Source organism: Hyaena hyaena, unplaced genomic scaffold (genome assembly GCF_003009895.1).
Source record: "Hyaena hyaena isolate Hyena2069 unplaced genomic scaffold, ASM300989v1 scaffold_2, whole genome shotgun sequence".
In the NCBI taxonomy this organism is placed as follows: Eukaryota; Metazoa; Chordata; class Mammalia; order Carnivora; family Hyaenidae; genus Hyaena; species Hyaena hyaena.
In genome coordinates this window covers 3,266,153-3,290,011 of record NW_024080634.1, presented here as the reverse complement: position 1 = coordinate 3,290,011, position 23,859 = coordinate 3,266,153, and the positions used below count along the sequence as shown (strand labels likewise).

General features: G+C 53.0%; 1 protein-coding gene across 4 annotated transcripts in view; it reads right to left on the bottom strand.

Annotated features, from left to right (window-relative positions):
- Nucleotides 1-23,859, bottom strand: part of ITSN1 (intersectin 1) — a 221,074-nt gene that overhangs the window by 24,067 nt on the left and 173,148 nt on the right. For 3 of the 4 annotated variants that reach the window (XM_039228593.1, XM_039228583.1, XM_039228602.1), the window contains one exon: nucleotides 22,231-23,746. In XM_039228593.1, the coding sequence (XP_039084524.1) occupies nucleotides 23,745-23,746 (2 nt within the window). In that variant the 3' untranslated portion in view covers nucleotides 22,231-23,744. Of the gene's footprint in view, nucleotides 1-3,238; nucleotides 3,346-4,597; nucleotides 4,720-22,230; nucleotides 23,747-23,859 lie in introns of those variants that run through there. The other variant, XM_039228609.1, reaches the window with a different exon arrangement.

Below are 23,859 nucleotides of genomic sequence, written 5' to 3'. Positions count from 1 at the left end.
TCTATCACTTCTGACAGCTGCACCTATGGGCCTGTGCCCACTCTTAACATAGAAAGGTTCTAGATCTTTCTGACCTACTCTGCTTCTTAAAAGCAAATTTCACAGACCCCAATGAGAGACATCATTAATAGGAAGTCCCTATGTCCCAGTTAGCACCCTTTTATTTTCATCGTATTTATTTCTTATTTGTCGCCTAAATCCCATATCCTTCCCACTCCCACCCCAAGTTCAAGGAGTCGCTGGCCCATAGGTCAGGAGAGGCAGGTATGTGGCTGCTCACTAGTGGCCTTCCAAAGACTGCTGCCTTCCACTCTCTTTATCCAAAAATTCCTTCCTCTTCTAGCCTGCAAGGGGCCCAAAAACCCTCCCATCACTGGGGTTCATCCTTTGTAGGAGGAAATCAAGTCTATGCAGCAAAGGAACGTGGCAGCATGTTCACCGTACAATCCACAATATGGGCGCCCACCTTATAATTCTTTTCATTTTTCTATTTAAAATTGTGCATAGTAACATTGAAAAGGATGAAACAAGAAATCAGGTCCCCAGAAGGCTATTAAATATTAGATCACCCAGCCTAACCTATCAGGTCATCAAAGGAAGGGGACAGAGCACAGGGACACCGTGCCAGTGCTGTGCAGGCATGTCTGACATGATTGGCAGTGTGCCAGCAGCATGGCTCACCTCCTCACTCCTCGGGATAACCACGCATGCCCGCCCAGGCAGCCACCACGCCTGCAAGCTGACAGTCCCCAGAACAAGGGGTCCGAGAAGGATCTGCCCAAGGAAACTGCCCAGAACAGGTTAGAAGGTGCTGGAGCCCAGACACACACTTAGGACATTTGCCTCCTGGTTCTACGTTCCTTCCGTCGGTTGCAGGATGGGGTGGAGCTGCCAGCAGGTCATCCACAGAGCAGTGTGGGCCACAGGCTTGCCTTCTGTGTCACCTCAAGTCACTGGACCTCTCTGAGCCTGGCTGTCCCAGTGGTGAGCACTCTCAGTTCCCACCTCCGGGGCTGGGAAGCACGTCAGCACCAGGGAGGAAGGGGTGTGCAGGCCTGGCCGTGACAGAGCTCAAGGAAGGGGCTGCTGCTTCCCTCACGGGACAGGAGCGAGGGTGACATGGGGGCGGGGCGCTTGGGGACATGAGATGCACCTCCCACCTCCTCACCCCCCAGATTGCTGCCCAAGGAAAGGGGTTTTAACTTGTAGGTATATTTTCAAGGGTGCCTGGGTGACTCAGTCGATTAAGCATCTGACTCTTGATTTCGGCTCAGGCCATGATCTCACGGTTTGTGAGTTCGAGCCCCATGTCGGGATCTGCATGGACCCTGCTTGGGATTCTCTTCTCTCTCCCTTTCTCTCTGCCCCTCCCCTGCTTGCTCTGTCTCTGTCTCTGTCTCTCTCTCTCTCAAATAAATAAGTATACTTAAAAAAAAAATAGAACTTGCAGGTATATTTTCAAAAGAAAACTTTTGTATCTATTTTGAAACAATTTATCTCCAACCCTTCAGGTTCATCTCCCATAGGTTCAGGGGTTAACTAGCCCACTGGCCCCAAGGCAAGGGGACTGAACCCAGCACTTACGATGGCCAGGCACTTTCATCTAAAGACCTCCTAATAACCACCCTACGTGGTAGTACTATTACCATGCCCATTTTACAGATGAGGACACCGAGGCCAACATAGTATAAGAGACTTGCTCTACAGCCAGTAGAGCAAGAACAAGATGTAAGCCTAAGCGTCTGACCCGTATCTATGTTCAGAGGCTTCTACAGCTCCCTCCTCCAGGAGGATCATGTAAACACTTTCTCAAAGCCCCACTCGGGGTCATCTCTGATTATTTGTTTTCCAGAGCATAGAGAGAGCAGATGTCGTGGTTTTATTTCATACCCACTTCTCTCTCCATCTCCCATCCACTCCCAAACACGCACTCAAGAAAGGGGGGACGTGGAATTACTTTATAAGAACAAGGATCACATTTAGGAAATAGCCACTTCCCAGTTACGTGAACATGAAGATTAGGAATGGATCCCAGTTTCCCGGGGCGGCCCTCCTCCCAACCGCTGGATCACCACAGGCCTACTCTGTGCTCTTAGCAAGTGATGTCCCAAAGTACGGCCTGCTGAGCACAGATTTGGGGGATTCTTTTATTATTATTTTTTAAGTATTTATTTTTGAGAGAGAGAGAGAGAGAGAGAGAGAGCTATTGGAGGAAGGGCAGAGAGGGGGGACAGAGGATCCAAAGGGGAATTTCTGTGGACAGCAGGGAGCCTGATGTGGGACTTGAACTCACAAACTGCGAGATCATGACCCGAGCTGAAGTCGCTCAACCGACTGAGCTGCCCAGACCCTTGTGGTGGGGTAGGGGGGTTCTTTTAAGAAGTGACCTTTGTGGGGCGCCTGGGTGGCTTAGTCGGTTAAGCGTCCGACTTTCGCTTAGGTCATGATCTCGTGGTTCGTGGGTTCGAGCCCCGCGTCGGGCTCTGTGCTGACTGCCAGCTCGGAGCCTGGAGCCTGTTTCAGTCTGTGACTCCCTCTCTCTCTGACCCTCCCCTGCTCACGCTGTGTCTCTCTCTCTCCTAGAAATAAATAAAAAACATTAAAAAAAAAAAAAAGAAGTGACCTTTGTGATGACATAATCCAACCCTCTCAATTTACAGATGGGGAAACCGAGGCTCAAGGAGGATGGGCAGTGAGCTGGGCTCCAAACCCAGGCCTCTTGACTCCTGGCCCAGCGCTTCCTCCCCGGCCCTGCAGCTGCCTCTAAAAACCAAACTGGGAATGAAATATAACGGGCTCCAGGCTGGCTTCCAGAGCATTAACCTGAGGAAATGTCGACCATGGGCAGCAAATGGTTCCCACCGCTCTCCATCCACAAGAGCCAGAATGTCCCAAGGGAACAGTATTCACCCGGGGGACCCGCACCTGCGGGCAGGCGTGTGGGGAGTCACCCCGCCCCCCAGGAGGGCGCCGGTCAGCGATCGGAGCCAGGATTGGCCTCGCTCTGGAAACTCTAGACCCGCAGTGAAAGCAGGAACTTGGGCAATTGACCGTGTGCGGTGACGGACTGGGGTGTGTGCGGGAAGGAATCACGGTGCTTACGGGTGGAGATGAGCAACAGAGGCAGAAAGAAACACGGGGCGGCATGCACGGGGACACATGGGCAAAGCCACACGGAGGTGCTAGTGTGTGAGAGCCGAGGGGGCGAAGCAAGGCTGGGGTTAGGGGAGAGGCTTACTTCAGTAGTTTGATATTACACATAATCAGCTCCTTCCAGTTAACAAAAATCATAGCCCCCTCTTTCTCTGCCAGCAGCTCAGACTCCATCAGGGGTTTCTGAAAGATCTACAGGTGCAGAAAACGAAGCAGTTCAGAAAGCAAACCGTTAGCTCACACCCGGAACACACGCGCAGGTCTGTTGAGAGCATGGAGAGGAGCGTCTGCAGCTCTGTGCCGAGGCCCAGAAGCTTCCCGCAGCTTCGGCAGCAGACGGCCCCTCCTCTGCCTGAGCGGTTGAGGGCGTTGGGGGGGGGGGGGGCTGTCCCCATCGGGTCCCTGCACTGTTTTACAAGGAAGGCCGGCTGACCTCTAGAGGACAGGCCTTAACTCCAGCAGGATAAAGCCGGGAGGCCTGTCCAAAGTCAAGGGCACTCTTACCTGCCCACGGTGCGGGGTGGGCATGGCGGGAAAAGCGGGGGCTTCAAGATGCATGTGGGTGTGGGCGGCTCCTTCGTGCTCGCCTGCAGTGTCTGCGCACGGACAGGCCTTGGGCGCCCTGAGGGGAGCCCTGCCCAGGCCCCAAGCTCTGTGGGGGGGGGTGACTCGGGGTAAATCACAGCCGTCCGCCCAGCCCCACGTGGGGAGCCCCTGCCCGCAATGAGGTCATTATCCTCTCCTGGAGGCGGGGCGCTCACTCTGAAGGGTCTTTACAGACTGAAGCAAAAGGCTTTTGAAGAAGCAAAAGGCTTCTTGAAAAGCAGGGTTCCCAGCTGCGCATCTCCTCACCCCTCTGGACCAAGTGGCCCAGGCCTTTCAAAGGCTCCCCGGGAGGAGAGACGAAACGAGGGATCCTCGGGGACAGGGCGGTGCACAGGCGCCTTGGAGGAACGTCTTCATTCCCAGCAACAGATTTTCCTCAGGGGTAATATGTACGCTAGGAATGACTGGAGATACCAGCCGGAGGGCGCCATTTTCAGACGCCACCCTCAGGGCTGGGAGACCACGTGACCCGCTCTACGGCATTGACGAGTTGGTGGCTGATCTCCCACTTCTCTGAGTAGAGTCTAGACTCCCTCAATCCCCAGCCCATGCAACTCCTTCCACACACCTCCTCATGGACTCAGTCATCCCTTGACATGAGTGATGTCTGCCCCTCCATAGGGATGACTCAGAGGGCCATGGGTGAGAGTTCAGCCATCTTCTCTCGGGGATGAATCTGCTCTGTGATTTGCCATCCAGACGCTCCCCACACGTCAGAGACCCTCTCAGGCTGAGAATCAGGGTGAGGCCCTCCTTAACAGAGGCCCCTCTTCTCCCCATCCTCTGCCAGTGTCCCCAAACCCCCCACCCCCACGCCGGCACCCACGGCTGCCATTACCTCTGTGACCAGCTGCAGGTCGTTCACATAGTTCTCCTCTGTCACAATGAGTTCATGGATGTATCCTTGCCGCTTTCTCTCAGTTGGGGTCAACATATCCAAGAGGTGTAAGTCTGAACACCCTGGAAAACACAGCCATTGGGACATTTTAGTCCAAGTCTAGGGAAGCCCATACAGCCTCACGGCAAGGGGCCCTGGGGCTTCATGCCTGCTGGTCCCGGGGCCTCGCTGTACTTGGGCAGTGCTGCCGGGTCAGTTGTGTCCCCCAGCAAGACACGTTCAAGTCCTTTTTTATAAAATTTTGTCAATGTTTATTTATTTTTGAGAGACAGAGACAGACAGAGCATGAGCAGGTGGTGGAGGCAGGGGGAGTCAGAGAGAGAGGGAGACGCAGAATCCAAAGCAGGCTCCAGGCTCTGAGCTGTCAGCACAGAGCCCCACGTAGGGCCCGAACCCACAAACCACGAGTCATTGACCTGAGCCGAAGTCAGATGCCCAACTGACAGGGCCATCCAGGCACCCCCACATTCAAGTTCTAACTCTTGGCACCTGTGATTGTGACCTTATTTGGAAGGAGGGTTTCTGGAGCTAGAACCAAAGTAAGGTGACGTCATACTTAATCAGAGTGGGTTCTAATCCAATGTAACTTACAAGAAGACATACAGATACAGACAGAAAGAAGGTCATGTGACAACACGGGAGCCGAGGAACGCCAGCAGCCCTCAGAAGCGAAGAGAAAGGCATGGAAAAATCCACCCCCCCGCCCCCCACCCTCCAGAGGGACATGGCTCCGCCAACACCTTGATTTTGGACTTTTCTCCAAAACTGTGAGAAAAGAAATTTCTGTTGTTTTGAGCCACCCAGTTTGTGGCCTTTGTTACAGCAGCCTAGCAAACCAACACAGGCGGCGGCACACTCCTGCTTCCCCCAACCGCTGACACAGTAGCGCCCGGGGAAGACTAAGTAGTAATCGGCCAGCATTTCCTGAGCGTTCACGCCATGCCAGGGGCTGCACGAGGAGCTTTGCACCGGCAGCTGTGCTCAGAGCTCACAGAGGCTCCATAATCGTCACCATTTCACAGACAAGGACTCGGAGCTCTAGACGAGGTGACTCACCCAAAATCTCTTAGCTTTGTGGGCGCCAAGAGTCGAACCTGACACTTTGATGCCAGAAACTGGGCCCTACCCCAGGCGGCTAACTGTTGTTGGATCGCAGCTACGGGAGGGCATCAAGTTCTCCTGAGGTTGGTTTTGGGAGGATCGAGTGGCCGTGCCGGTGGGCCTAGGCACAGGGCAGAGAGACGTGGAGAGCATTCAGACAGTGCCAGGTAAGGTCCGTGAGCCAGGCTGCTGCTCTGCGGCTGCAGAGGCATCAAGCCTGCAGACAGACAGGGCAAGCACTCCAGCTGCAGACAGCTGGGCACATCTGGGGCCCCAGGCACCCGAGGGGACGGGCTCTGTTGACCTTAGAAGGGACGCATGCAGAAGCTGGGGCCTGTCTTGCCTCTGCTCACGTAGTTGGTTATGTAGGGTTTTGTTGGCTTCGAACGTTCTCAGCTTACCAGCAGAGGCTGCCTCATGAAACAGCTCGCTAGAATGAGGGGGTGGGAAGCCCCCATTCTTGGGGGCGCCCCTCATACAGGCCAGTTCCAGGCCCACGGTCTCTCCTCTCCTTTTCATGAGAGGTTCTTCATTTACTCACAAAAACCCAGATTTGTAAAACAGACTGAGAGGTGTCCTGGATGTCCGGGGTCGGGGGGAGGAAGGGGCTAGGGAGTCCCATTCACTTGCTTGTCTCCTACCATCTCCCCCCACAAGGGGGCGCGATGGAGCACCATATGAACCATCCTGCAAGCCACCAGCGGTTCTCAAAGTGGGGTCCCCAGATCAGCAGCATGAGCAACACCAGGGAACTTGTTAGAAACATAAATTACCAGGTCCCTGCGTTATAGACTACCTGGAGTTGGGGCCAGGAATCTAATTTAACAAGCTTTCTGGATGGTTATTTTTTTTTTTAATGCTTTATTTATTTCTGAGAGAGAGACAGACAGACAATGCGAGCAGGGGAAGGTCAGAGAGAGAGAGGGAAACACAGAATATGAAGCAGGCTCCAGGGTCTGAGCTACCTGTCACCACAGAGCCCGACACGGGGCCTGAACCCACGAACCGTGAGATCGTGACCTGAGCCGAAGCCAGACGCTCAACCAACTGAGCCACCCAGGCACCCTGGGTGGTTCTTTTTTTAAGGCAAACTAAAGTTTGAGAAGCTTACTCTGAACTTTCAGGAATTCCTCAGAGTTTCCATCTTCCCCCTAGAAAGTCTTCCCCGCACACTTGGGCTAAGACCTAGTCTATATGCTGGAAGCTTCTGCAAATAGAATGATCCCTCCGGGTGAATGATATCACTGACTTCTTAGCCAACGCTCTCCTGTCCCAGAGATGAACTACACAGCTGGGTTCCTCCAGTCCTCAGTCTTGTGACCCTCCCCTGGCCAAATGCCCTTTCTAGAATGCTGTAGATTCTCTTCCTGGAACAGGACAATTCGAGGATGGGCAGGCAGATGGGAGCTGGGAAAGTCATCCTCATGTTAATACCCTCCGTGCCCATCCCAAGACCTGCAATGTGGCCAAACGGTAATTCCCACAGATCCATGAGCTGAGCCTGAACCACGATGCAGGTCTGCAGATGAATCGGGAGCTCGGACCCTCTGTTCAGCCACCGGCTTGGGCTGCCTGTTCTGCGTGGGTGGGGGCGCTGGCTGTGCTTCAGGAGACAAACTGCCCGGCAGCGCGCTCTCGGGAAGGAAGCGAGTCCTGATGGCTCGCTCTGTCCAGCTCAGCCTCTGCCGAGCCCCTGCAGGAGCTTCGGCTTTTGGGTAGTGGACTGATGCCACCAAGGTCTTTGGCTTTCATTAGGAGAGCCACCTGCGAAACACGCTTCAGTTTGGGAGGAAACATCCCCTTGTCACCTGTGCTCACCAAACTTTCCTGTTAGTGAGTCAAAGAGCCTGGGAGGAAGGCAAGCAGTTCTTGTCACAGAGCAGGATGCAGCCCTTGCGTTACAGGGACTTGTAACAGAGCGGGGTCTCCCCTCAAATTGTCTGGACAGTCCTTTCTTTTTTTAAATATTTTTTTAAATGTTTTTTTTTTTTTGAGAGAGAGAGAGAGAGAGCGAGAGAGCGCGAGCAGTGGAAGGGCAGAGAGAGCGAGAGAGAGAGAGAGAGAGACAGAATCTGAAGCAGGCTCTAGGCTCCGAGCTGTCAGCACAGAGCCCGATGCGGGGCTCGAACACACGGATCGCGAGATTGTGACTTGAGCCAAATTTGGATGCTTAACCAACCGAGCCCTCCAGGCGCCCCAGGACCCTCCTCGCTGCAGGGATATTAGGACGGTGTCTAGATCTGCAGTTGTAAGACGCATCCCACACTGCGCAGTGGTGTTTGCAGGGATACAATCAAAAGGCCAGTGGTGGACACTGGTTGCCTCCGTCTTCTGAGAGTCCCTTTTGGTCACAATTTCCCTTGGGGACTAGGATGGATGCCATGAACTCTGGCTCTAGAAAACTCATGTGTACAATACACACACACACATTTCACACACTATTTTATGGGGTTCACAGGCCCTCTTGAAGCTTCTTCATGGATCTCATTCATTCATGCATTCGTTCATTCATTCATTCATGCATTCATTTGACAAATGTTTCCTGATGTCCTCTCATGAGTCTGGCACTAACTGCTGGGTGCTGAGGACCCACAGCGAAAGAGGAGAAATGCCTGCCTACAGAGAGAGCATACACTCGGCTGGAATGGTTCTCGTCCCCACAGGCTGAAGGTAGTACTGACCCCCAGCAAGCTGAGGCTTGTACTGCACCCCCCTCCCCACCCAACTCCACTGCCAGGCTGAGAAAGCATTGTTGGTTGTCATAATGATGAGGTGATTTCTGGGACTGGGTGGGGCTGGACCAGGGCTGTTAAGATGTCCTGCAATACAGAGAATTGCCTGCCCCGAATGTCAACAGCCCCCCACCGAGAAACACTGACATTACTGAAACTGAAATCCAGCCAGGACAACCCTCTGCAGCAAGGATGGTGAGAGTGACCAGCAGATTTGCCTAGAACAACTGAAGAATCGGAAACCAGCACCCGGGAGGAAACATGACCGGAAATGGCTTACTTTGGATTTTAGAAGTTCTGAGTTTTACACGGTACAGTTGCTTTTTTTCTTTTTTTTTTTTTTTTATTTATTTTGAGAGAGAGAGAGAGAGAGAGCACTCGGGTGCGCAAGTGGGGGAGGGGCAGAGAAAAAGGGAGAGTGAGAGAATCCCAAGCAGGCTCTGCGCTGTCAACACAAAGCCTGATGCGGGACTCGAACTCACGAACTGTGAGATCATGACCCTAGCCAAAATCAAGGTCCCGATGCGGAACCAACTGAGCCCGCCAGGCACCCCTACGTACCTATGTGGTACGGCTTTGAAGATGCTCAGAGCCAGAACAACAGCAAAAGGTCTAGGATGGATTTAGGCCGTTTGTCCAAGAATCCCAGGTGCCTCGGCCAGGTTGGGGCTGCTCGTGTTGCACATGTTGCACATGGAAGGGGGGGCGGGGAGGCCTCAGGAGGCTGCATGGCCTTCCCGTCCATCCAGCCAGCGGACCCACGTCAGAGCTGACCAGCCAACAGGTGCTGTGTGACTCTGGGCTGCTGGCCCCAACAAATCCCCTCCCACGCTGTCCACCTACCAGCCTGCCTGGAGACAGGGGATGGCTCAGATGGCCTCTCCGCGCCCCTGCATACAACAAAAAGCAAAGATTTTGTGGGGAGATGCGCCTCAGCAGTGTGCACCAACAGTGCTGGCTTGGAGTCATCTTTCTAGCTACTGAACTGACCCATCGGGTGCTGTTTTAAAAGTCCCTGCCAGTGGATGCCAGACCAAGAGGACCGTTACAGGCTTGAAACAGGCTCTTTGAACTAAAAAATACCCCTCCTTTGAAAATTTAATATTTAGGAAAACAAACGAGTTTAAAAACTCCATTATTCAGAGCAGGGTAAATGGAAAAGACATTTCAAATAGAGTTTTCTTTAAGGGTGGAGGGATGTGGTCCTTCTCTCCACTGGGAACCAGGATAAACATGGTTTTCTGGCTCCCTTTCCCGGGGAAAAATGAGAGAATAAAGTACAGCAAATAAGATTTCATGGACATCTCGGTGTGATGAAGGGTTCCTTGTAACGAGCTATAATCCACTCACAGCTGAAATAATATTGCAAGCGACTCTAGGCAGTTAAAAACCATCCCCAATTCCAGCCCACATAAAATTCCTAATCTATGTGCTGTCCCTTGTAATTTTGCGTAGTTAGACACATTCACAAAGCGGAGAGCGCCGCGAGACCCCTTTGAAAGGACTTGAGTCTGAGGCACTGGAGAGAATGTGGGAAAATCTTACTCAAAAAGGTCATCTTGTCGCCTTAATGAGACGATGATCATATGAACAGCATAACCTAAATAAACTGCTTTATCACAAAAGTAATACATAAACACATGCTTGATGTAAACCATTCAAAGGATACAGAAGTACTTAGGGGACATCACCCGCCTCGTTCCCAACCTTTCTCCTTCTGTCTTCAACCAGGTCCATGATTTTAAAAACCAAACCAGCCCCCACAGCAAGCCGGCCGCTGAGCACACCAAAGAAACAGGCCCTGTTCCTGTTATGAAAGGGCCAAAATATACTCTAAGATGGTCAATAAATATTTATTAAGTTCCTATGAAACCCAAGAGACACCGAAATGAACATGATAACGTCTTTGTCCTCAAGGAAACTCACAGCCGGGAGGGAGACTTGAACGCGGAAATTAAATTTGAAACGGCAAGCAGCGGAGAAGGGGCCTGCAGCTTGCGGGGCTGGCGGAGTCGGTGTGCGGGACTCAGAGAAGTAGATGCTTCTCGTCCCGAGGGAGGAAGGCTCTGCGAGGAGGTGCTACCTGTGTGTGTGTGTGTGGAGGTGGGGGTGGGGGGGCGTCTGTATCAGCAGGATGGGGCCATTATGTTGGGGGGCGGGGCCAGCGCGCAGAGACACTATGGGAGACAAGGCAGGAAGGGGAAGGGGATACGGTGGGCAGTTCGTGGCATCACAGGGGGCCACGTGCCAGAGGGACCAACTGATAGTTCTGAGCACCACTCCACAGAATGGAAACTCGGGCGGTGGCCGGTCACCTTTAAGGGAAGGGCTATCCCAGTGTCTGTGGGGACATCCTGCCCAAATCCTCTGGCTAAATAGCCTCGCTCACCAGGGTACTCACTGGAGCTGGAGCTCCCGTCTACACCGACAGCTTCTCCGGGGTTGGCCTGAATGTAGGAAGCAGGGACTTCATGGTGGTATCTCCTGCCAGGCTACACTAGATTGTTCTGGGGAAATGAGTCTGGTTGTGTTGCTTCAAACCCCCCCCCCCCGCCCCCCGGTCAGAAGGGCACACGTGGGATGGCTTGGCGTGTAGGAAAGGCTGCAATGGATATGACAAAAAGAAGGTTCTCTGGCCAGAGCCCTGACCCCACCCCCCTGCCCCTCCCCACAACCCCCTTCTCTAAGCTGTGAACTTGTGCGTTCCCGCTGTGCAGCTGTGCGGGCAGCTGGGACTTGGTGATGAATGAGGGGGGCTGAGTCCTTGTCCTTGGGGCGCCCTGGTCTACCAGAGGCCCAAGCATCCCATCCAGGCTGGTTCTGGCTGCAGCAAGGAAACTCGGAGAGGGAAGCCCTGCAAGTTGCCCGACCCTGGGGCCTCAGAGTTGAAGTCCCGAAGACTGAATTTTTATGGGGGTTTAGAGGAGCCGGTGGGCATGGGGACCTGCAGTGGCAGGAGGGGGAATGTCACTTGATGCCACCAACCCCCCCCCCTGGTGCCTTATGTCCAGCTGAACACAGGCAGCCCTCTCCAGCCTGTCTTGGGGGGGGACCCACCAGACCCCATTAGGCTGGGTCCCTCCGGGGGGCTTCCACTCAGCCACACTCAGTTCTAACCCAGTAGCTTCCAAGGGTCAAGGTGGCTTCCAGGTCACATTTTCTCCCAAGAAGGAAAATCCAGTCCGCACGGGGTGCCAGGCAGTTTAATGACTATTGAGAATTTGCAAAAATCAAATTACTCTCAGGGATAGGTTCTCTCTTAATTTGCCATGAATAAGAATATGGGTAACTTTTTAATTAAAGGCATGAGGTTTATGGCTTTATAACCGATGCCGGAATCCCTGGCGCGGCGACGACAAACTTCCCATGGTGCACTCGCTAGCTCTTTCCTGGCCCCACTGATGTTACCGCCTTTGCTTTCCTTTCTTGCTGAGCCCCTGTTTTCAATGCCTACCACCCTGCGGTATCTCAGGGACCCTCGGCGGCGGCCATAAATAAATTCTTTGGGTACACAAGGCAGGCTTGGGTGTTAGAAGTACAGACACACGTTTATTGGAATGTGAGGCAGTAGTTCTGACTAGAGGGACCTGGGAATGTCTTCCAGAGGAGCAGGGATTTGAGTTGGACTCCGTCGGGCACACGGCAACGTAGGGAGGTGAAGTAGTGAGGGATCCAAACAGAAGAAGCTGGAGAAAAGGGGAGTATGAGCCCCGGACATGGGTGAGGAGGGGGAAGCAGATGCTGGGGTCACAGGGCGTAAAGAAAGGCAACACTGTGTGCTCGCATGAGCCACACGGTTCCAAGCGCCGTAGGTGTGTGAACTCACAGAGTCCTCACCAACAATCCTGCGTGGCAGCTACTCTTAATCTCTCATTGAACCAACAGGGAAACTGAGGCACAGAGAAGTTAAGTAACTTGCCAAAGCCTCAGTTAATCAATGGCAGAGGGAGCCCTACCCTGGAGTTACTACTCAGAAGCACCATGCCTCCTGCCTTGTTGGGAAGGGGATGTATCAGTCAGCTGGTGTTGACCGGGGGGCTCCCACATGGGAAACGGAGTCTCACAGCGCCGGAGGCAGCAAGTCCAAGGTCAAGGTGCCAACAGGTTTGATTTCTTCTGAGGCCTCTCTCCTTAGTGGGCAGGTGGCCATCTTCTCCCGTGGCCTTTCCTCTGCACAAAATCATTGCTGGTGACCCTTGGTGTCCAGATCTCCTCCTCTTATTGAGGACACCAGTCAGATTGGAGTAGAGCCCACCCTATCTATGGCTTCATCTTAATGACCTCTTTAAAGCCCCCATCTCCAAAAAGAGTCATCTTCTGAGGTGCTGGGGGTAAGGGCTTCAACATTTCAGTCTGGCGAGGGAAGGGACACAGGCCAGCCCAGGTGAAGAGGGAGGTACAGTCAAGGAGTTTGAACAGCAGAGCGAGGCGTCTACATCTCTGTCTTTGGTTGCAGAGCTGGGGAAGGTTTGGGCCGTGTTTCGGAAGGATCACGGTGGCAGCTTCATGGAGGCAGGGTGAGGGCTGTGGCCCCTGAGAATGGCTGCATGTTGGAATCACGTAAGGAGATTTATAAGGCCCAGCGTCCCCGCGGGAGCCCAGACCAGCCAAATCCACCTGGCCGGGGTGCAACCCGGGTCTCCGTGATGCATGGAGCCAAGAGTGAAGGGAAGACAGGCCAGAAATCAAGACACCTGGTGTGAAAAGGGAGCAAGATTCAGAGAGTGGATCTGCCGGGCTCACGTAGCATGAGAGCGTCACAATCGCTGAACCGATCCCAGACCAAGGCGGGTCCCTCAAGCGACTTGTCCAAAGGGAAATATGGTTGAAACCCAGAATGTCGTCCCTCCGTCCATGGCCTGGAGCCCAGACAGCCTCTGATGCTCTGTTCCTGGAAGCCACGATGCCACCACCTGACCCCCAACGCTCAGCCTAGAGCTCAAAAGGTCACGCTGCTCAACGGCCTCGTTGTATCGATGGGACAGCAAGTCCACAGACGCGCAGTGACTTCTGCTATCAGGGATAAGCCCTTTGCTCCTGCTGCCTTGGGAGATGGAGACCCACAAGGAAACCACCAGCTTTTCAAAGGGTGGGCCCGAGGGTGGCCCATCCCTGTTCCTCTCCTAGTGCGTTCCTGAAAGACCTGGCTGTGGGGATGCTCTGGTCCATGGCGCCCGAGCCTATCGGGCCGGCGGCAGCCAGGCTGGGTCAAGGCGTCTGTGTCTCCTCTGACAGTGACCTTGGCGGGCCAGTCCCGGGACCCAGCTCCGGTCCAGAGGGGCCGGCATCCTCCAGTCCCAGGGGAACTTTCTTCTCGCGGGTCTAAGCATAGCCCGGTCCCCTGCGGTCTCTCCTAATTTGGCAAACTGACCCCGGTGGGACACAAGAGACAACCTGAGCCCGGGACATTTCCTGCTCATGTTCAGCGACTGCATAGATGCGCTCAGGTCCCTGCTTTCATGGAGCTTCCATTCTAGTGGGGGAGACAGAAAACCAAACACATGCAATAAATACATGGTAGTTAGGGCGGTTATAAGAATGACGACTGACAATTCTTTTGACCAATACGCTCATTTCCAGTCCCAGGGTCTTCTCACGTGAATTTATCTTTCAAGCCACGGTGCCTTCCCAAACACAGCTTTATGCAGGGTTCGAGGCCACATGCAGCACAGACAGTGGGCACCGATGGGTCCTTTCCTTGCAGCCTAGATGGGAGGAAGGAGCAAGCCTGTGGAGCAGTGGGGCTGTCCACTAAGGCTCCTGAATGACCGCCATGGGCAGCCACCCTGGGTGACACGCAAGCGTGCAAGGTAGACGCTGCCCTCTGGTTTATAAGCTACCGAGGAGATGGGGTGTCGCACAATAAACCGTTCAATGGGGAGGCACCATCGCTACTTATTAGTGCTGTTCCTGTGCGGGTCTCTGTGGGATATGGCCTTGCCCCCGGGGAGCTCACAGTCTTGGGTGGGAGATGAGTATCTGTGTGTCTGTGCGTGGCCCCCATTCACTCACCTTCATGTATAATGAGTTACTAGCAGTTCAGCAAAGAGCTGAGTCATGGCGAGTGGGTGGGGCTGGGCTGGGCAGTAAGGGGGGGGGTGGGAGGACCCACCCAGGTGGAGGAGACAGGTGGGGGTGGGCCAGGGCCTGCAAGGTGGGGAGGAGACCGTGGTGATAGTGGGGAGGTGCTGGTTGGGTCGGATGAGTCAGGCAGAGTGGGGCCGGGCAAGGGGGGTCCACGGACCCCAGCCCGATGACGCTCTGGGAGGCTGAGTGATGTGATCTCTAGGTGGGGAAAGGCCCCGTGTCCACGCCGTCCACACACCGTCACTTCCTCCCCACTTCACGCCCAGCATGGGTGGCCCAGTGATTCAGGGGGGCATTTCCATCAAGTGGTCGGCCCGTCAGAGGAGACGGGTTTCAAGAGGGAACCCGCCGCAGCAGCAGAAGGCGGACGGCTGTGCAGGGTCATCACGGGCAGGCAAAAGGGGGCACAGAGGATGTGAGATCCGGATGGTAGCGGCCGGCTCTGGAAGGGGCTCGGCCCGGGGCTTCACCTCTTCAAGCATCAGTGGCCCCTCCTGCAAGCTGGAGGCCCACGTCCCCGGCACCTGCCACACCTTTTGGTCTTAGAAACCTGGAAGGTGCTTGGATGACAGCGGCCGTCTATGGGTTCCACCAGCAGCTCAGAAAGGAAGGCGCCGATCAGGGAAGGCCTCCTTGGGCAAGGGGTGACTGAGCTGTGCCACAGAGAGCACTGATAGCTGTCAGTGCGGAGAAGGGAAGAGAGGGGTCCAGGCCGGACGGAACGGAGAAGGGAGCAGATCAGGCGGCTGTGAGATTTGGGTCCTTATCACAGGAGGACCAGGAAGCCCTGGAGGCTCGTTAGCAGATTCTAAGCTCCATTTTTTAAAAAGCTCTCTGCCCACAGGGAGGAGAAGAGGCTGGAAGGCAGTGAGCTTGGAGCAGGGACCGGTTAGAAGCCTAATGGTCCTGGGGCTCCTGGGCGGCTCAGTCGGTTAAGCGACTGACTCTTGGTTTCGGCTCAGGTCATGATCTCCCGGTTTTTGGGTTCAAACCCTGTGTCGGGCTCTGTGCTGACGGTGTGGAGCCTGTTTGGGATTCTCTCTCTCTCTCTCTCTCTCTGCCCCAACCTTCCCACTGCCCTCAAAAATTGATAAATAAAGTTAAAAAAAAAAAAAAAGGCTAGTGGTCTTTATACAAGGGCTGGAGAAACTTGGTCACCCTCAGGGCCTTTGCACTTGCCATTCCTCAGGCTTAAAACACTTTTCTCCCTGACCTTTGCATGCCAGCTGCACCCCCATGTCGCCTCTCCAGAAAGGCCTTCCCGGGCCATCCCATCCACCATAGCCCTGGCCCTCAGTCACACTCTGGCCCATGTCACCCAGCAGCAGTTGAAATGACTGTTTCGTCGTGAGCTGGTGTTTTCCTCTGGCTCCTACAAGCTTCACGAGAGCAGGCGGCTCGTCTGTGTTTCACTGAGCACAGCCCTGTCACCTGGCCCCATGTTGCTCGGCCACGACGCTCCAACTCTCCGGGAGGAGCAGGAGAGGAGCTGCTTGCCAGGAAATGCAGGCAGCCTGGGCCCCTCCTGCCCGCCCCCCCCCCAGGGAGCTGCTGACACAGCAGGGTGGAGGGGAGGGGTAGGGGAGGGAGGGGGAGAGGACTGGCAGACGTACTTCTGCCCCTTGAGGGTGGGGCGAGGGCTCCTACCATGAGGGAGGCCGCGACAGTGGAGGGTCGTACGGGGGACTCAGACGTGTGGGGTCTTCCCACAGCGGCCTCCGAAGGACAAGGTAATGCCCCGCAGAGGAGGGAACTTTCTGGCTTCGGCTTCTCTGCTGGGGCAGATTATAGGGTTCAAAGTCTGCCCGAGGCCTGGCAAACAGACCAGACGGATCCAAGACCCAAAGCTGTGGATGCTGACAGGCATCTCAGGGTACCGGCAACGGGGCAGGAGAAAACTCGTCCCCCAGTGTGCTGGAGACGGCGCTTTGGGGTCCCCCCGCCCCCCTGTGACGCACGTCCCTTATCCAAGCTGTATGGTTGCTTAAAAAACCACAAAGAACAAAAAGAACGCGCTGCCGGCAGGTTGGGGGCCGAACGTTCCGTCTTTCTTTGCTGGCCAGAGAACACAGGGGCCACAGGATGCGGAGATGAGAAATAAGGGATCCAGCGACTCGCCGCACATGTGACAGGTTTACTGCGGGGCGCCGCCCGGGCCTGCCAACACGGGCCTCGGACGTGACATTTAGAAGCCTCGCACATTCCATTTGCTCTGTCAGCCTCCCGGTGCCAGCCGTGTGAAACACAGGGCAGCTTCTCCCATCTGCCAGGAGTCTGCGGCCCGGGCTGGTGTCACCGCACACTGAGGGGGCGCGAGGAAGGTGCGTGCCTCAACCCAGGTGGGCCTCCCACTGCTGGCGAGAAGGGGACCCCGGTTTGTGCACAAATAAGTGAGATGCCTGAAGGATTTAAAGAAGCTGAACGGTCTTTTCTCTCTGAAATCCCTTGTCTACAAACGCACTGTTTTCTGTAAAGTCTTAAAAGGAGGAAGCCAGTTCAATGGACTCCTTCATGGTCAGGATCAGGTGCAAATGCCTTTTCTCTCCACTAACAATGACAAGAAGGCTGTTATCTGTGGGGGGCTTACTACCTGCTGGGTGCAATTATTATCCCTCCGTATGGAAATGAGGAAACCGTAGCACAAAGGGGTTAATTAAGTAACTTGCCCACAATCGCACAATTAGGACGTGGGAGAGCTGGGATTTGAACCCATGCCCCAGAACCACTGCCTTGTGACCCTTTCTGGCCTCTGTTAACGCCCAGGATACCCTTCTGTTGGCTCCTCCACCCCCACCATCTGCCTACAGGAAAATAAAATTCTCCAGACTTTAAGAGAAATGGAAGGAGAAATTACACCGGACTTGTGGATAAGCTGCGTTAGTATCCTGGGGCCACGTGTTTCCGGCCGAGGCCGCCGTGGAAACGGAGCCGCTACGGCAACCGTTCTTGGGGCGGCCCTGAGCAGGGGCATCTCTGGAGGATCCTGCGGTCGGGGTGGGAAGGACTAGGAGGGTTGAGGAGGCTGGGTGCGTCCTGAGCAGGTGCCACAGGGTGCTGGCATGTGGCAACAGCTCCCGCAACTCCCAGCTCTGCGTGAACCACACGCGGGAAGAGGAACCCGGCCTCCACCCTTCCAGAGGCGCTCGTGGTTACGCGAGGCGGCAGGTGCGGGGTGCTGGTGTCCTCCGGTGGCACAGGGTCAAAAGACTAGCCAGGGAGGGTGGGCGCGGCCTCCGACAACGTCAGGCTCTCAGCTCACAGCGCAGGGCTAGGGAGCACCGCTCTCCCAGATCTGCGCTTCATGGAACGATGGCGGGTGGGGGTGGGGGGCATCACTGCGCATGCGCATGCGCGCACATGGCCTCCCCGGCGCATAGACCTTCCCCCACTTTCCTGGTGGGGCCTGGAGTGCAGCAGGTGGGCCCAGTGTGCCCGAGTGTGTGTGACGGGAACCAAGGAGGGAGGGGGCAGCGCAGGACAGAGAAGGGGAAGAAACCAGGGGAAGCAAGTCCGTTCAACTGAATGTAAAAAAGGGTCTTTCCCCTTTGTGGGTCCCTCTGGAGAAACTACATAAAGAGGAGGATCTGCCCAAGTTTAAAAAACGTCGGGTTGAGTCAAGGGGACACTTCCTCTTTCGAGGCTTGCAACATCACCCTGACCTCAGGTGCCCAGCAGATGTGGGAACCGCAGCTGTCCGCCTCAGCCAGAATCTTCTATAGCCTGATGGGTCTCTCTCACCACCCCACCCAATGTTACCAAGCTAAAGACGAGGCATATAACTCACCCCTGAATCACTGTCCCTCTGCCACACACACACACACACACACAGCCTGTTAACAACATAAAACAATAACCTGGTGGTTTCTGAGAGGTAGGGTGTGCTTAACAGCAAGTTGCACTGGTAAAATTTTATAGATGATTTTCACTTTTTACAAACAAAACTTTTGTGTGTGTGTGTGTGTGAATCAAGTTCCATCATTTAAAAATGACTGAGGACGGGCTCCTGGGTGGCTCAGTTAAGCATGGGACACTTGACTTCAGTTCAGGTCATGGTCTCCCGGTTTTCAAGATCGAGCCCTAAGCTGGGCCCTTCCCTGACAGTGCAAAGCCTTCTTGAGATTCTCTCTCTCCCTCTCTCTTTCTCTGCTCCTCCCCTGCTTGTGATTTCTCTCAAAATAAACATTTAAAAAAATGATAAAAATAAAAATGACCAAGGGGGTTTTAATTCAAAGAACTTCCTTGGGGCACCTGGTTGGCTCAGTCGGTTAAGCGTCTGACTCTTGATTTCAGCTCAGGTCATGATCTCACAGTTAGTGAGTTCGAGCCCCAGATAGTGCGGAGCCTACTTGGCATTCTCTCTCTATTCCTCTCTCTCTGCTCTTCCCATGCACTCTCTTTCTCTCAAAATAAATAAACTAGAAGATATTTAAAAAAAAAAGAACTTTCTCCTGAGCGGCATTGGAACCCTTTGAAATGGAATAGTTACACACCAGGAAACATTCTGGAAATCTGGCTTTTTGTGTGTGGAGTTTTCGTAAAGAAAGGGCCCAAGAGAATTCTGGCTGAAGTGAAATCTTCACATAAAGCTATCGTGATCTTTGACCTTATTATGTTCTCCTGTCCCACCAGATCCAAAATATCAGACATTTTGAAGACTTGGGGGTTTTTTTCCTGTGCATTTTAGGACCGCTGGCAGTCAATGTAGTTTTCATAAAAATTCTCTTGGGTGTTTTGGAACTAAAAGGAATGAATAGGATCAACTTATACTTTTGCTGGAAGAAAAACATGAATATTCATTCTCAGAAATAGTTTTCAATTTGCCAGGAGGCAGGGCTGTGCTTTGTTGGGCCCGTTCCCCAACTGTGATCTGGGCGGGGGCCTCCCTGACCCCGTGCTGGGCGTAGACCTGGTACAGAGGAAGGTTGCCATGCGCTGGCATCTCTGGTCCGTGGCCTCCTTCATAGGCCAGATGGGCAACAGACCCCAGGAGCAGCCCCTCCCAAGGAGCCTGTTGCTGTTGGGAAGCTCACAGCCAAAGGAAAGGGGACTGCTGCAGATGTACCTTGGTATCCTCTCGGGGGGTGACGTGGTGGGCCCAGAACACAACCCCAGTGCTTCTTTCTCGTTCATTAACTGCTCAACCCACTCATTCAAACAGGCATTTCTGAGTACTTGACCTACTAAACACCAAGGTGGTCATATAGTGTGTTGACCCACAGAGCTTGCTGTTCTATAGGTGAGAAGTGGGAACATTGGTGATTCCATGCTTTAACCTACTACTGCGAGGGTCTTCTTAAGCTGGTATTACCAGGGTTTTCTTCAGATGGGATCAAAGAAGGCATCAAGCACCCTGTTGCCATCTACTATGGGAGTCTGGATCTGCCCAGTTCCCTTCCAGAAACAGGGCAGATACCAGTTTCCACCATATGTGTAATGGTGTAATGTTCTTTTACTACAAAGGGATGAATCCTTCCTTTCAGTCAGCTTCTCCAGGACACCCCTTCTATGCGGAGGCACTCGAGGCTCTGGCCCACTGGCCGTGACTCCTTTCCCGCAGCTCTCCTGGACCTGCTCTGTGGTGCAGAGAGACAGCTGGCCTTAGGAAGGCAACTCAGCACTGCAAAAGGAGGGGGATCTGATTTGTACATGTCTTGTCCATGTGGCGCTGTCCCCACAGGCCAGCTGCAAATATTCACATGGCAAATCGGCACCAATTATGAACGGAAATGATTTGACGACCAGTTGTTTTTGTTAGACAACTAAACAAACAAAAATATCTGACATCTTTAAAGGTGGGGGCCAAAGGAGATACCTAGCTTCACTTTGCTAATTTAATTAATTTAATTAACTTGCTTTTGCCCTCTTTTACTCAACTTCCTGTTAAGCAGGTTTTTCTGAAAATGGGACTAAAAGTACTTCGGTACCAAACTGCACAGAATGGGGAATAGCCAAGAAGAGTAAGATCAAGTCTAAAATACAGACCCAAGATTCTGGGGCACTTTTTATGCCACAGATACAGAGCATGAACTTATGATGTGACTTATGAACTTATGATGTGTTTACTCAACAGTAGTTACCGGATAAACTCAGCCACCACCAGCAAGGCACCTCTTCTGGCCGTGAACAACCTGCTGAACATTAACCACGGTGGCCAGTGGGTGGGACTGGGGTTTCTCAACCTTGGTGCTGGTGACATCGGAGTCCAGAGAATTCTCTGTGGTGGGGGTGGTCCTGTGCCCTGCGGTACAGTTCACAGCATCCCCGGGCTCCACCCACTGGATGCTGGCAGCGTTGCCCCTGGTTGAGAAGAACTGGGTCGGATGGACACTCTAAATCAAATACAAACCGAATGGTCTGTGAGGGGAGAAGGGCATGTCCTGGGGAATAGCCTGTGTCAGTTCACAGACCAGAAGGAAGCTGGAGGAATGATCTACAGAGGGGGTGTTGTAGAGAGAGTTACACAGAGTACAGACTGGTACCCACCTTGACAATGTGTCACTTCAGCCAAACTCAAGGCTGGAGAAGAAACATTGGCTTATATGGGGAAAGAGTCCTGGGCAAGAGATGGGGCTTGCTGCCTCGATCCTTGCTCCACAAGTCGGGGAGAGGGCAGGGAGGAGGTTGGGGACAGAGATCTCTCCACCCACCTCCTGACCTTTGCACGTCCTGACCATCTGTGCCTGGAACAGCCACAGCCACTTCTCTTTCCGGCTTCATCTGGCCCTTACTTGTCTCAGGTCTCAGGTTAAATATCACTTCCTCCGGGGAGGGTTCTCTGACCCTCTCCCTGCCGCCGCCCTGCCCGCCCCATCTGCTCTGGATGGCCTGCTCAGTGGCGCCTTGCGACCATACCTCCAGCCCGGGACTTATCACCGTATGACACGGCCCACCTATCTTTTACATGGACTGCAGTAGTTTGGTTTTCTGCTGGTTCTTCCCATTGGAACGCAGACCCCGTGAGCACGGGGACCCTGCCGCTTGTAGTGATTAAGCAGCACACTCCACGTGATGGATCCCTCCCCGCCAAGATATTTGCTGAATTGATAAAGGAAACCATTTTTCCAATGACTGGCAGAGGAGGGCTGGTAAGTGAAGCTCATGATCGGAATCAAGCGTGTGGTCGTCGCGGCAAAGAGTTTTGTCAACACGTATGCTGGTTTATTTCCACAAAGGCGACGAGACTGGCATGTGCGAGGCAGAAACGGATGGCGGAGAGCAGTACGGAAGCCGTGAAAGTTTCCGCCTCCACCCGCACGTTCTCTGGACGATCAACAGACACTTATTATGATACATCTTTCGGAACAGTGTTTTGTGCCGAGTCCAGCCACACACCTGTCAATGTACCAAGGACGTACACCGAAAGCCCGAAGAGACAGTTAGCCACTCAGCTGCACGGTCGTTCTAGTCTTCAAAACCCGTCTTGTAAGGGGGCAATCCTCTACTCCTTGATCAGGGAGGAGCAGGTGGCAAGGTCAGGGGTGGGGGGGGTGCCATTCAAAGAAGACTCCGTGAGGAGCGGACGGCGTCTGCATCTCAAAAGCCCAAGCATCCCCACGGACACGTGGGCAGCCAGCCGCCGGCTGCCATCTAGTCTGTCCAGGTCCCCATCACCACTGCCAGGTTCCAACATCAAAACACAGAGACATTTCCGTCTAACTTTTGTATGAAGAATTTAATTATCTATACACGTAACTAATTCAAAAGGTTGTATTACAGTTGTTAAAGCCGCAGGTTTATATATTTATATATCTTACATTCATATCCATGAAAATACTGAAACGCAAGGGAACGAGGAGGAGCAGCCCCCGTTCTCTGCGCCGTGAGTGCGGGAGGGCCTCTGCACAGACGCTCCCGAGGGAGGTGTGAAAACAGAAGGTGACTTCAGGTTACAAAGGCATTAGTGGAACCGCGAGACTGTGCCGAGGCTCCCCCCACCCGGTTTCCTGTGCTGTCAGCAACGGGCGTTTTTATTGAGAGCTTCCAACTAGTGTTTAAACGACACACATGGCTTCGGCTACAACACATCTAACACATACACGGACCATGAGCTCCATTTCATATTAATCTGCAGAAATCCCACAGTCTAGTTAAAAAAATGTAAACATTGGAAATTAATTGCAGGGAGACTTCTATACATTCTTTCTTGTCAAGAAAATTACTTGTTCAAAATAGGTCATTCCATGAAAAGTAACTGGAATAAAAACTTCATGTAACAGAGACTAAAAAGAGATTGTAGATGCTGTGGATCGTGACGACCTCAGCAGTGTCGTCTACGGATTTCATGGTATGAAAACACGCCAAGATTGAAAACCCCAAACAGAAAACACCAACTCAACCAGATAAATCTGAGACCGAACAAAAGCACAGGTGCTTTCTCCTGTGGCGACAAGGTCACTGTGCAAAATCAAATTAATGCGATATGATTAGAGCATCGTACAAGGTGATAGCTTTTTGCCATGGGAAGAACTAGGTTCTTATGTACAGGATGTATTGTTACATGCGCGGCAGGGTACATTGGATACACACGAACAAGCACCAAACACCTTCTGTTTAATCGGGGTCATTCTACACGTCTTTAAAACAGATACACTGAATTCCTCTGTGCTTCTACAGAAGGGGCGGGGAAAACCCAAACTACACAATTTCGTTGGTAACACTGGACAAAATGAACAAAGAAAATACATCAAGTCTCAGATTTATGGACATTTGGAACATTTTTTTTTCCATAGCACACGCAGAATTCCTTGATAGTGGGTCTTTTTGCAAAACCAAAATGGCAAAGGAGAAATTTATTGATTTTTATTAAAAGGCTAAAATATATTTTTAAAAGCACTTGTAAAACTATTGAAAGCACCTGTACCAAGGTGGGGGGGGAAGTCAATCCGAGTCACTAGGAAAGCCACAAAAGGACCCACTACCCTGTGTAATTTTGTAAGGTTTGCTTCTATCTCTGCAAGTCATAACTCGACATTGTCATCACGTGCAACTAAGGTAAAATGAGGTAAACTGCTCTGCAGTGAGTTCTTCTACTCAGAAGGCAGTAGGTGATCATGCTGGAAGTCACATGATCAAGGCTGCATCTCCCATCATCCCTCTGGGCAGTGATATGGGATAGTGGGTCTCTTTGAGGACTTTCAAGCCTGAGGGGGGGATGGACAACATATGATTCCTAGAAAAAGGAGGAAAACAACACATAAGCAAAACAAAACAATGAGCAAAATTCAAGCTAGGAAAATGAGTCAGGCATGTCAACAGCATGGTGCCAAAATGATTAAAAAAAAA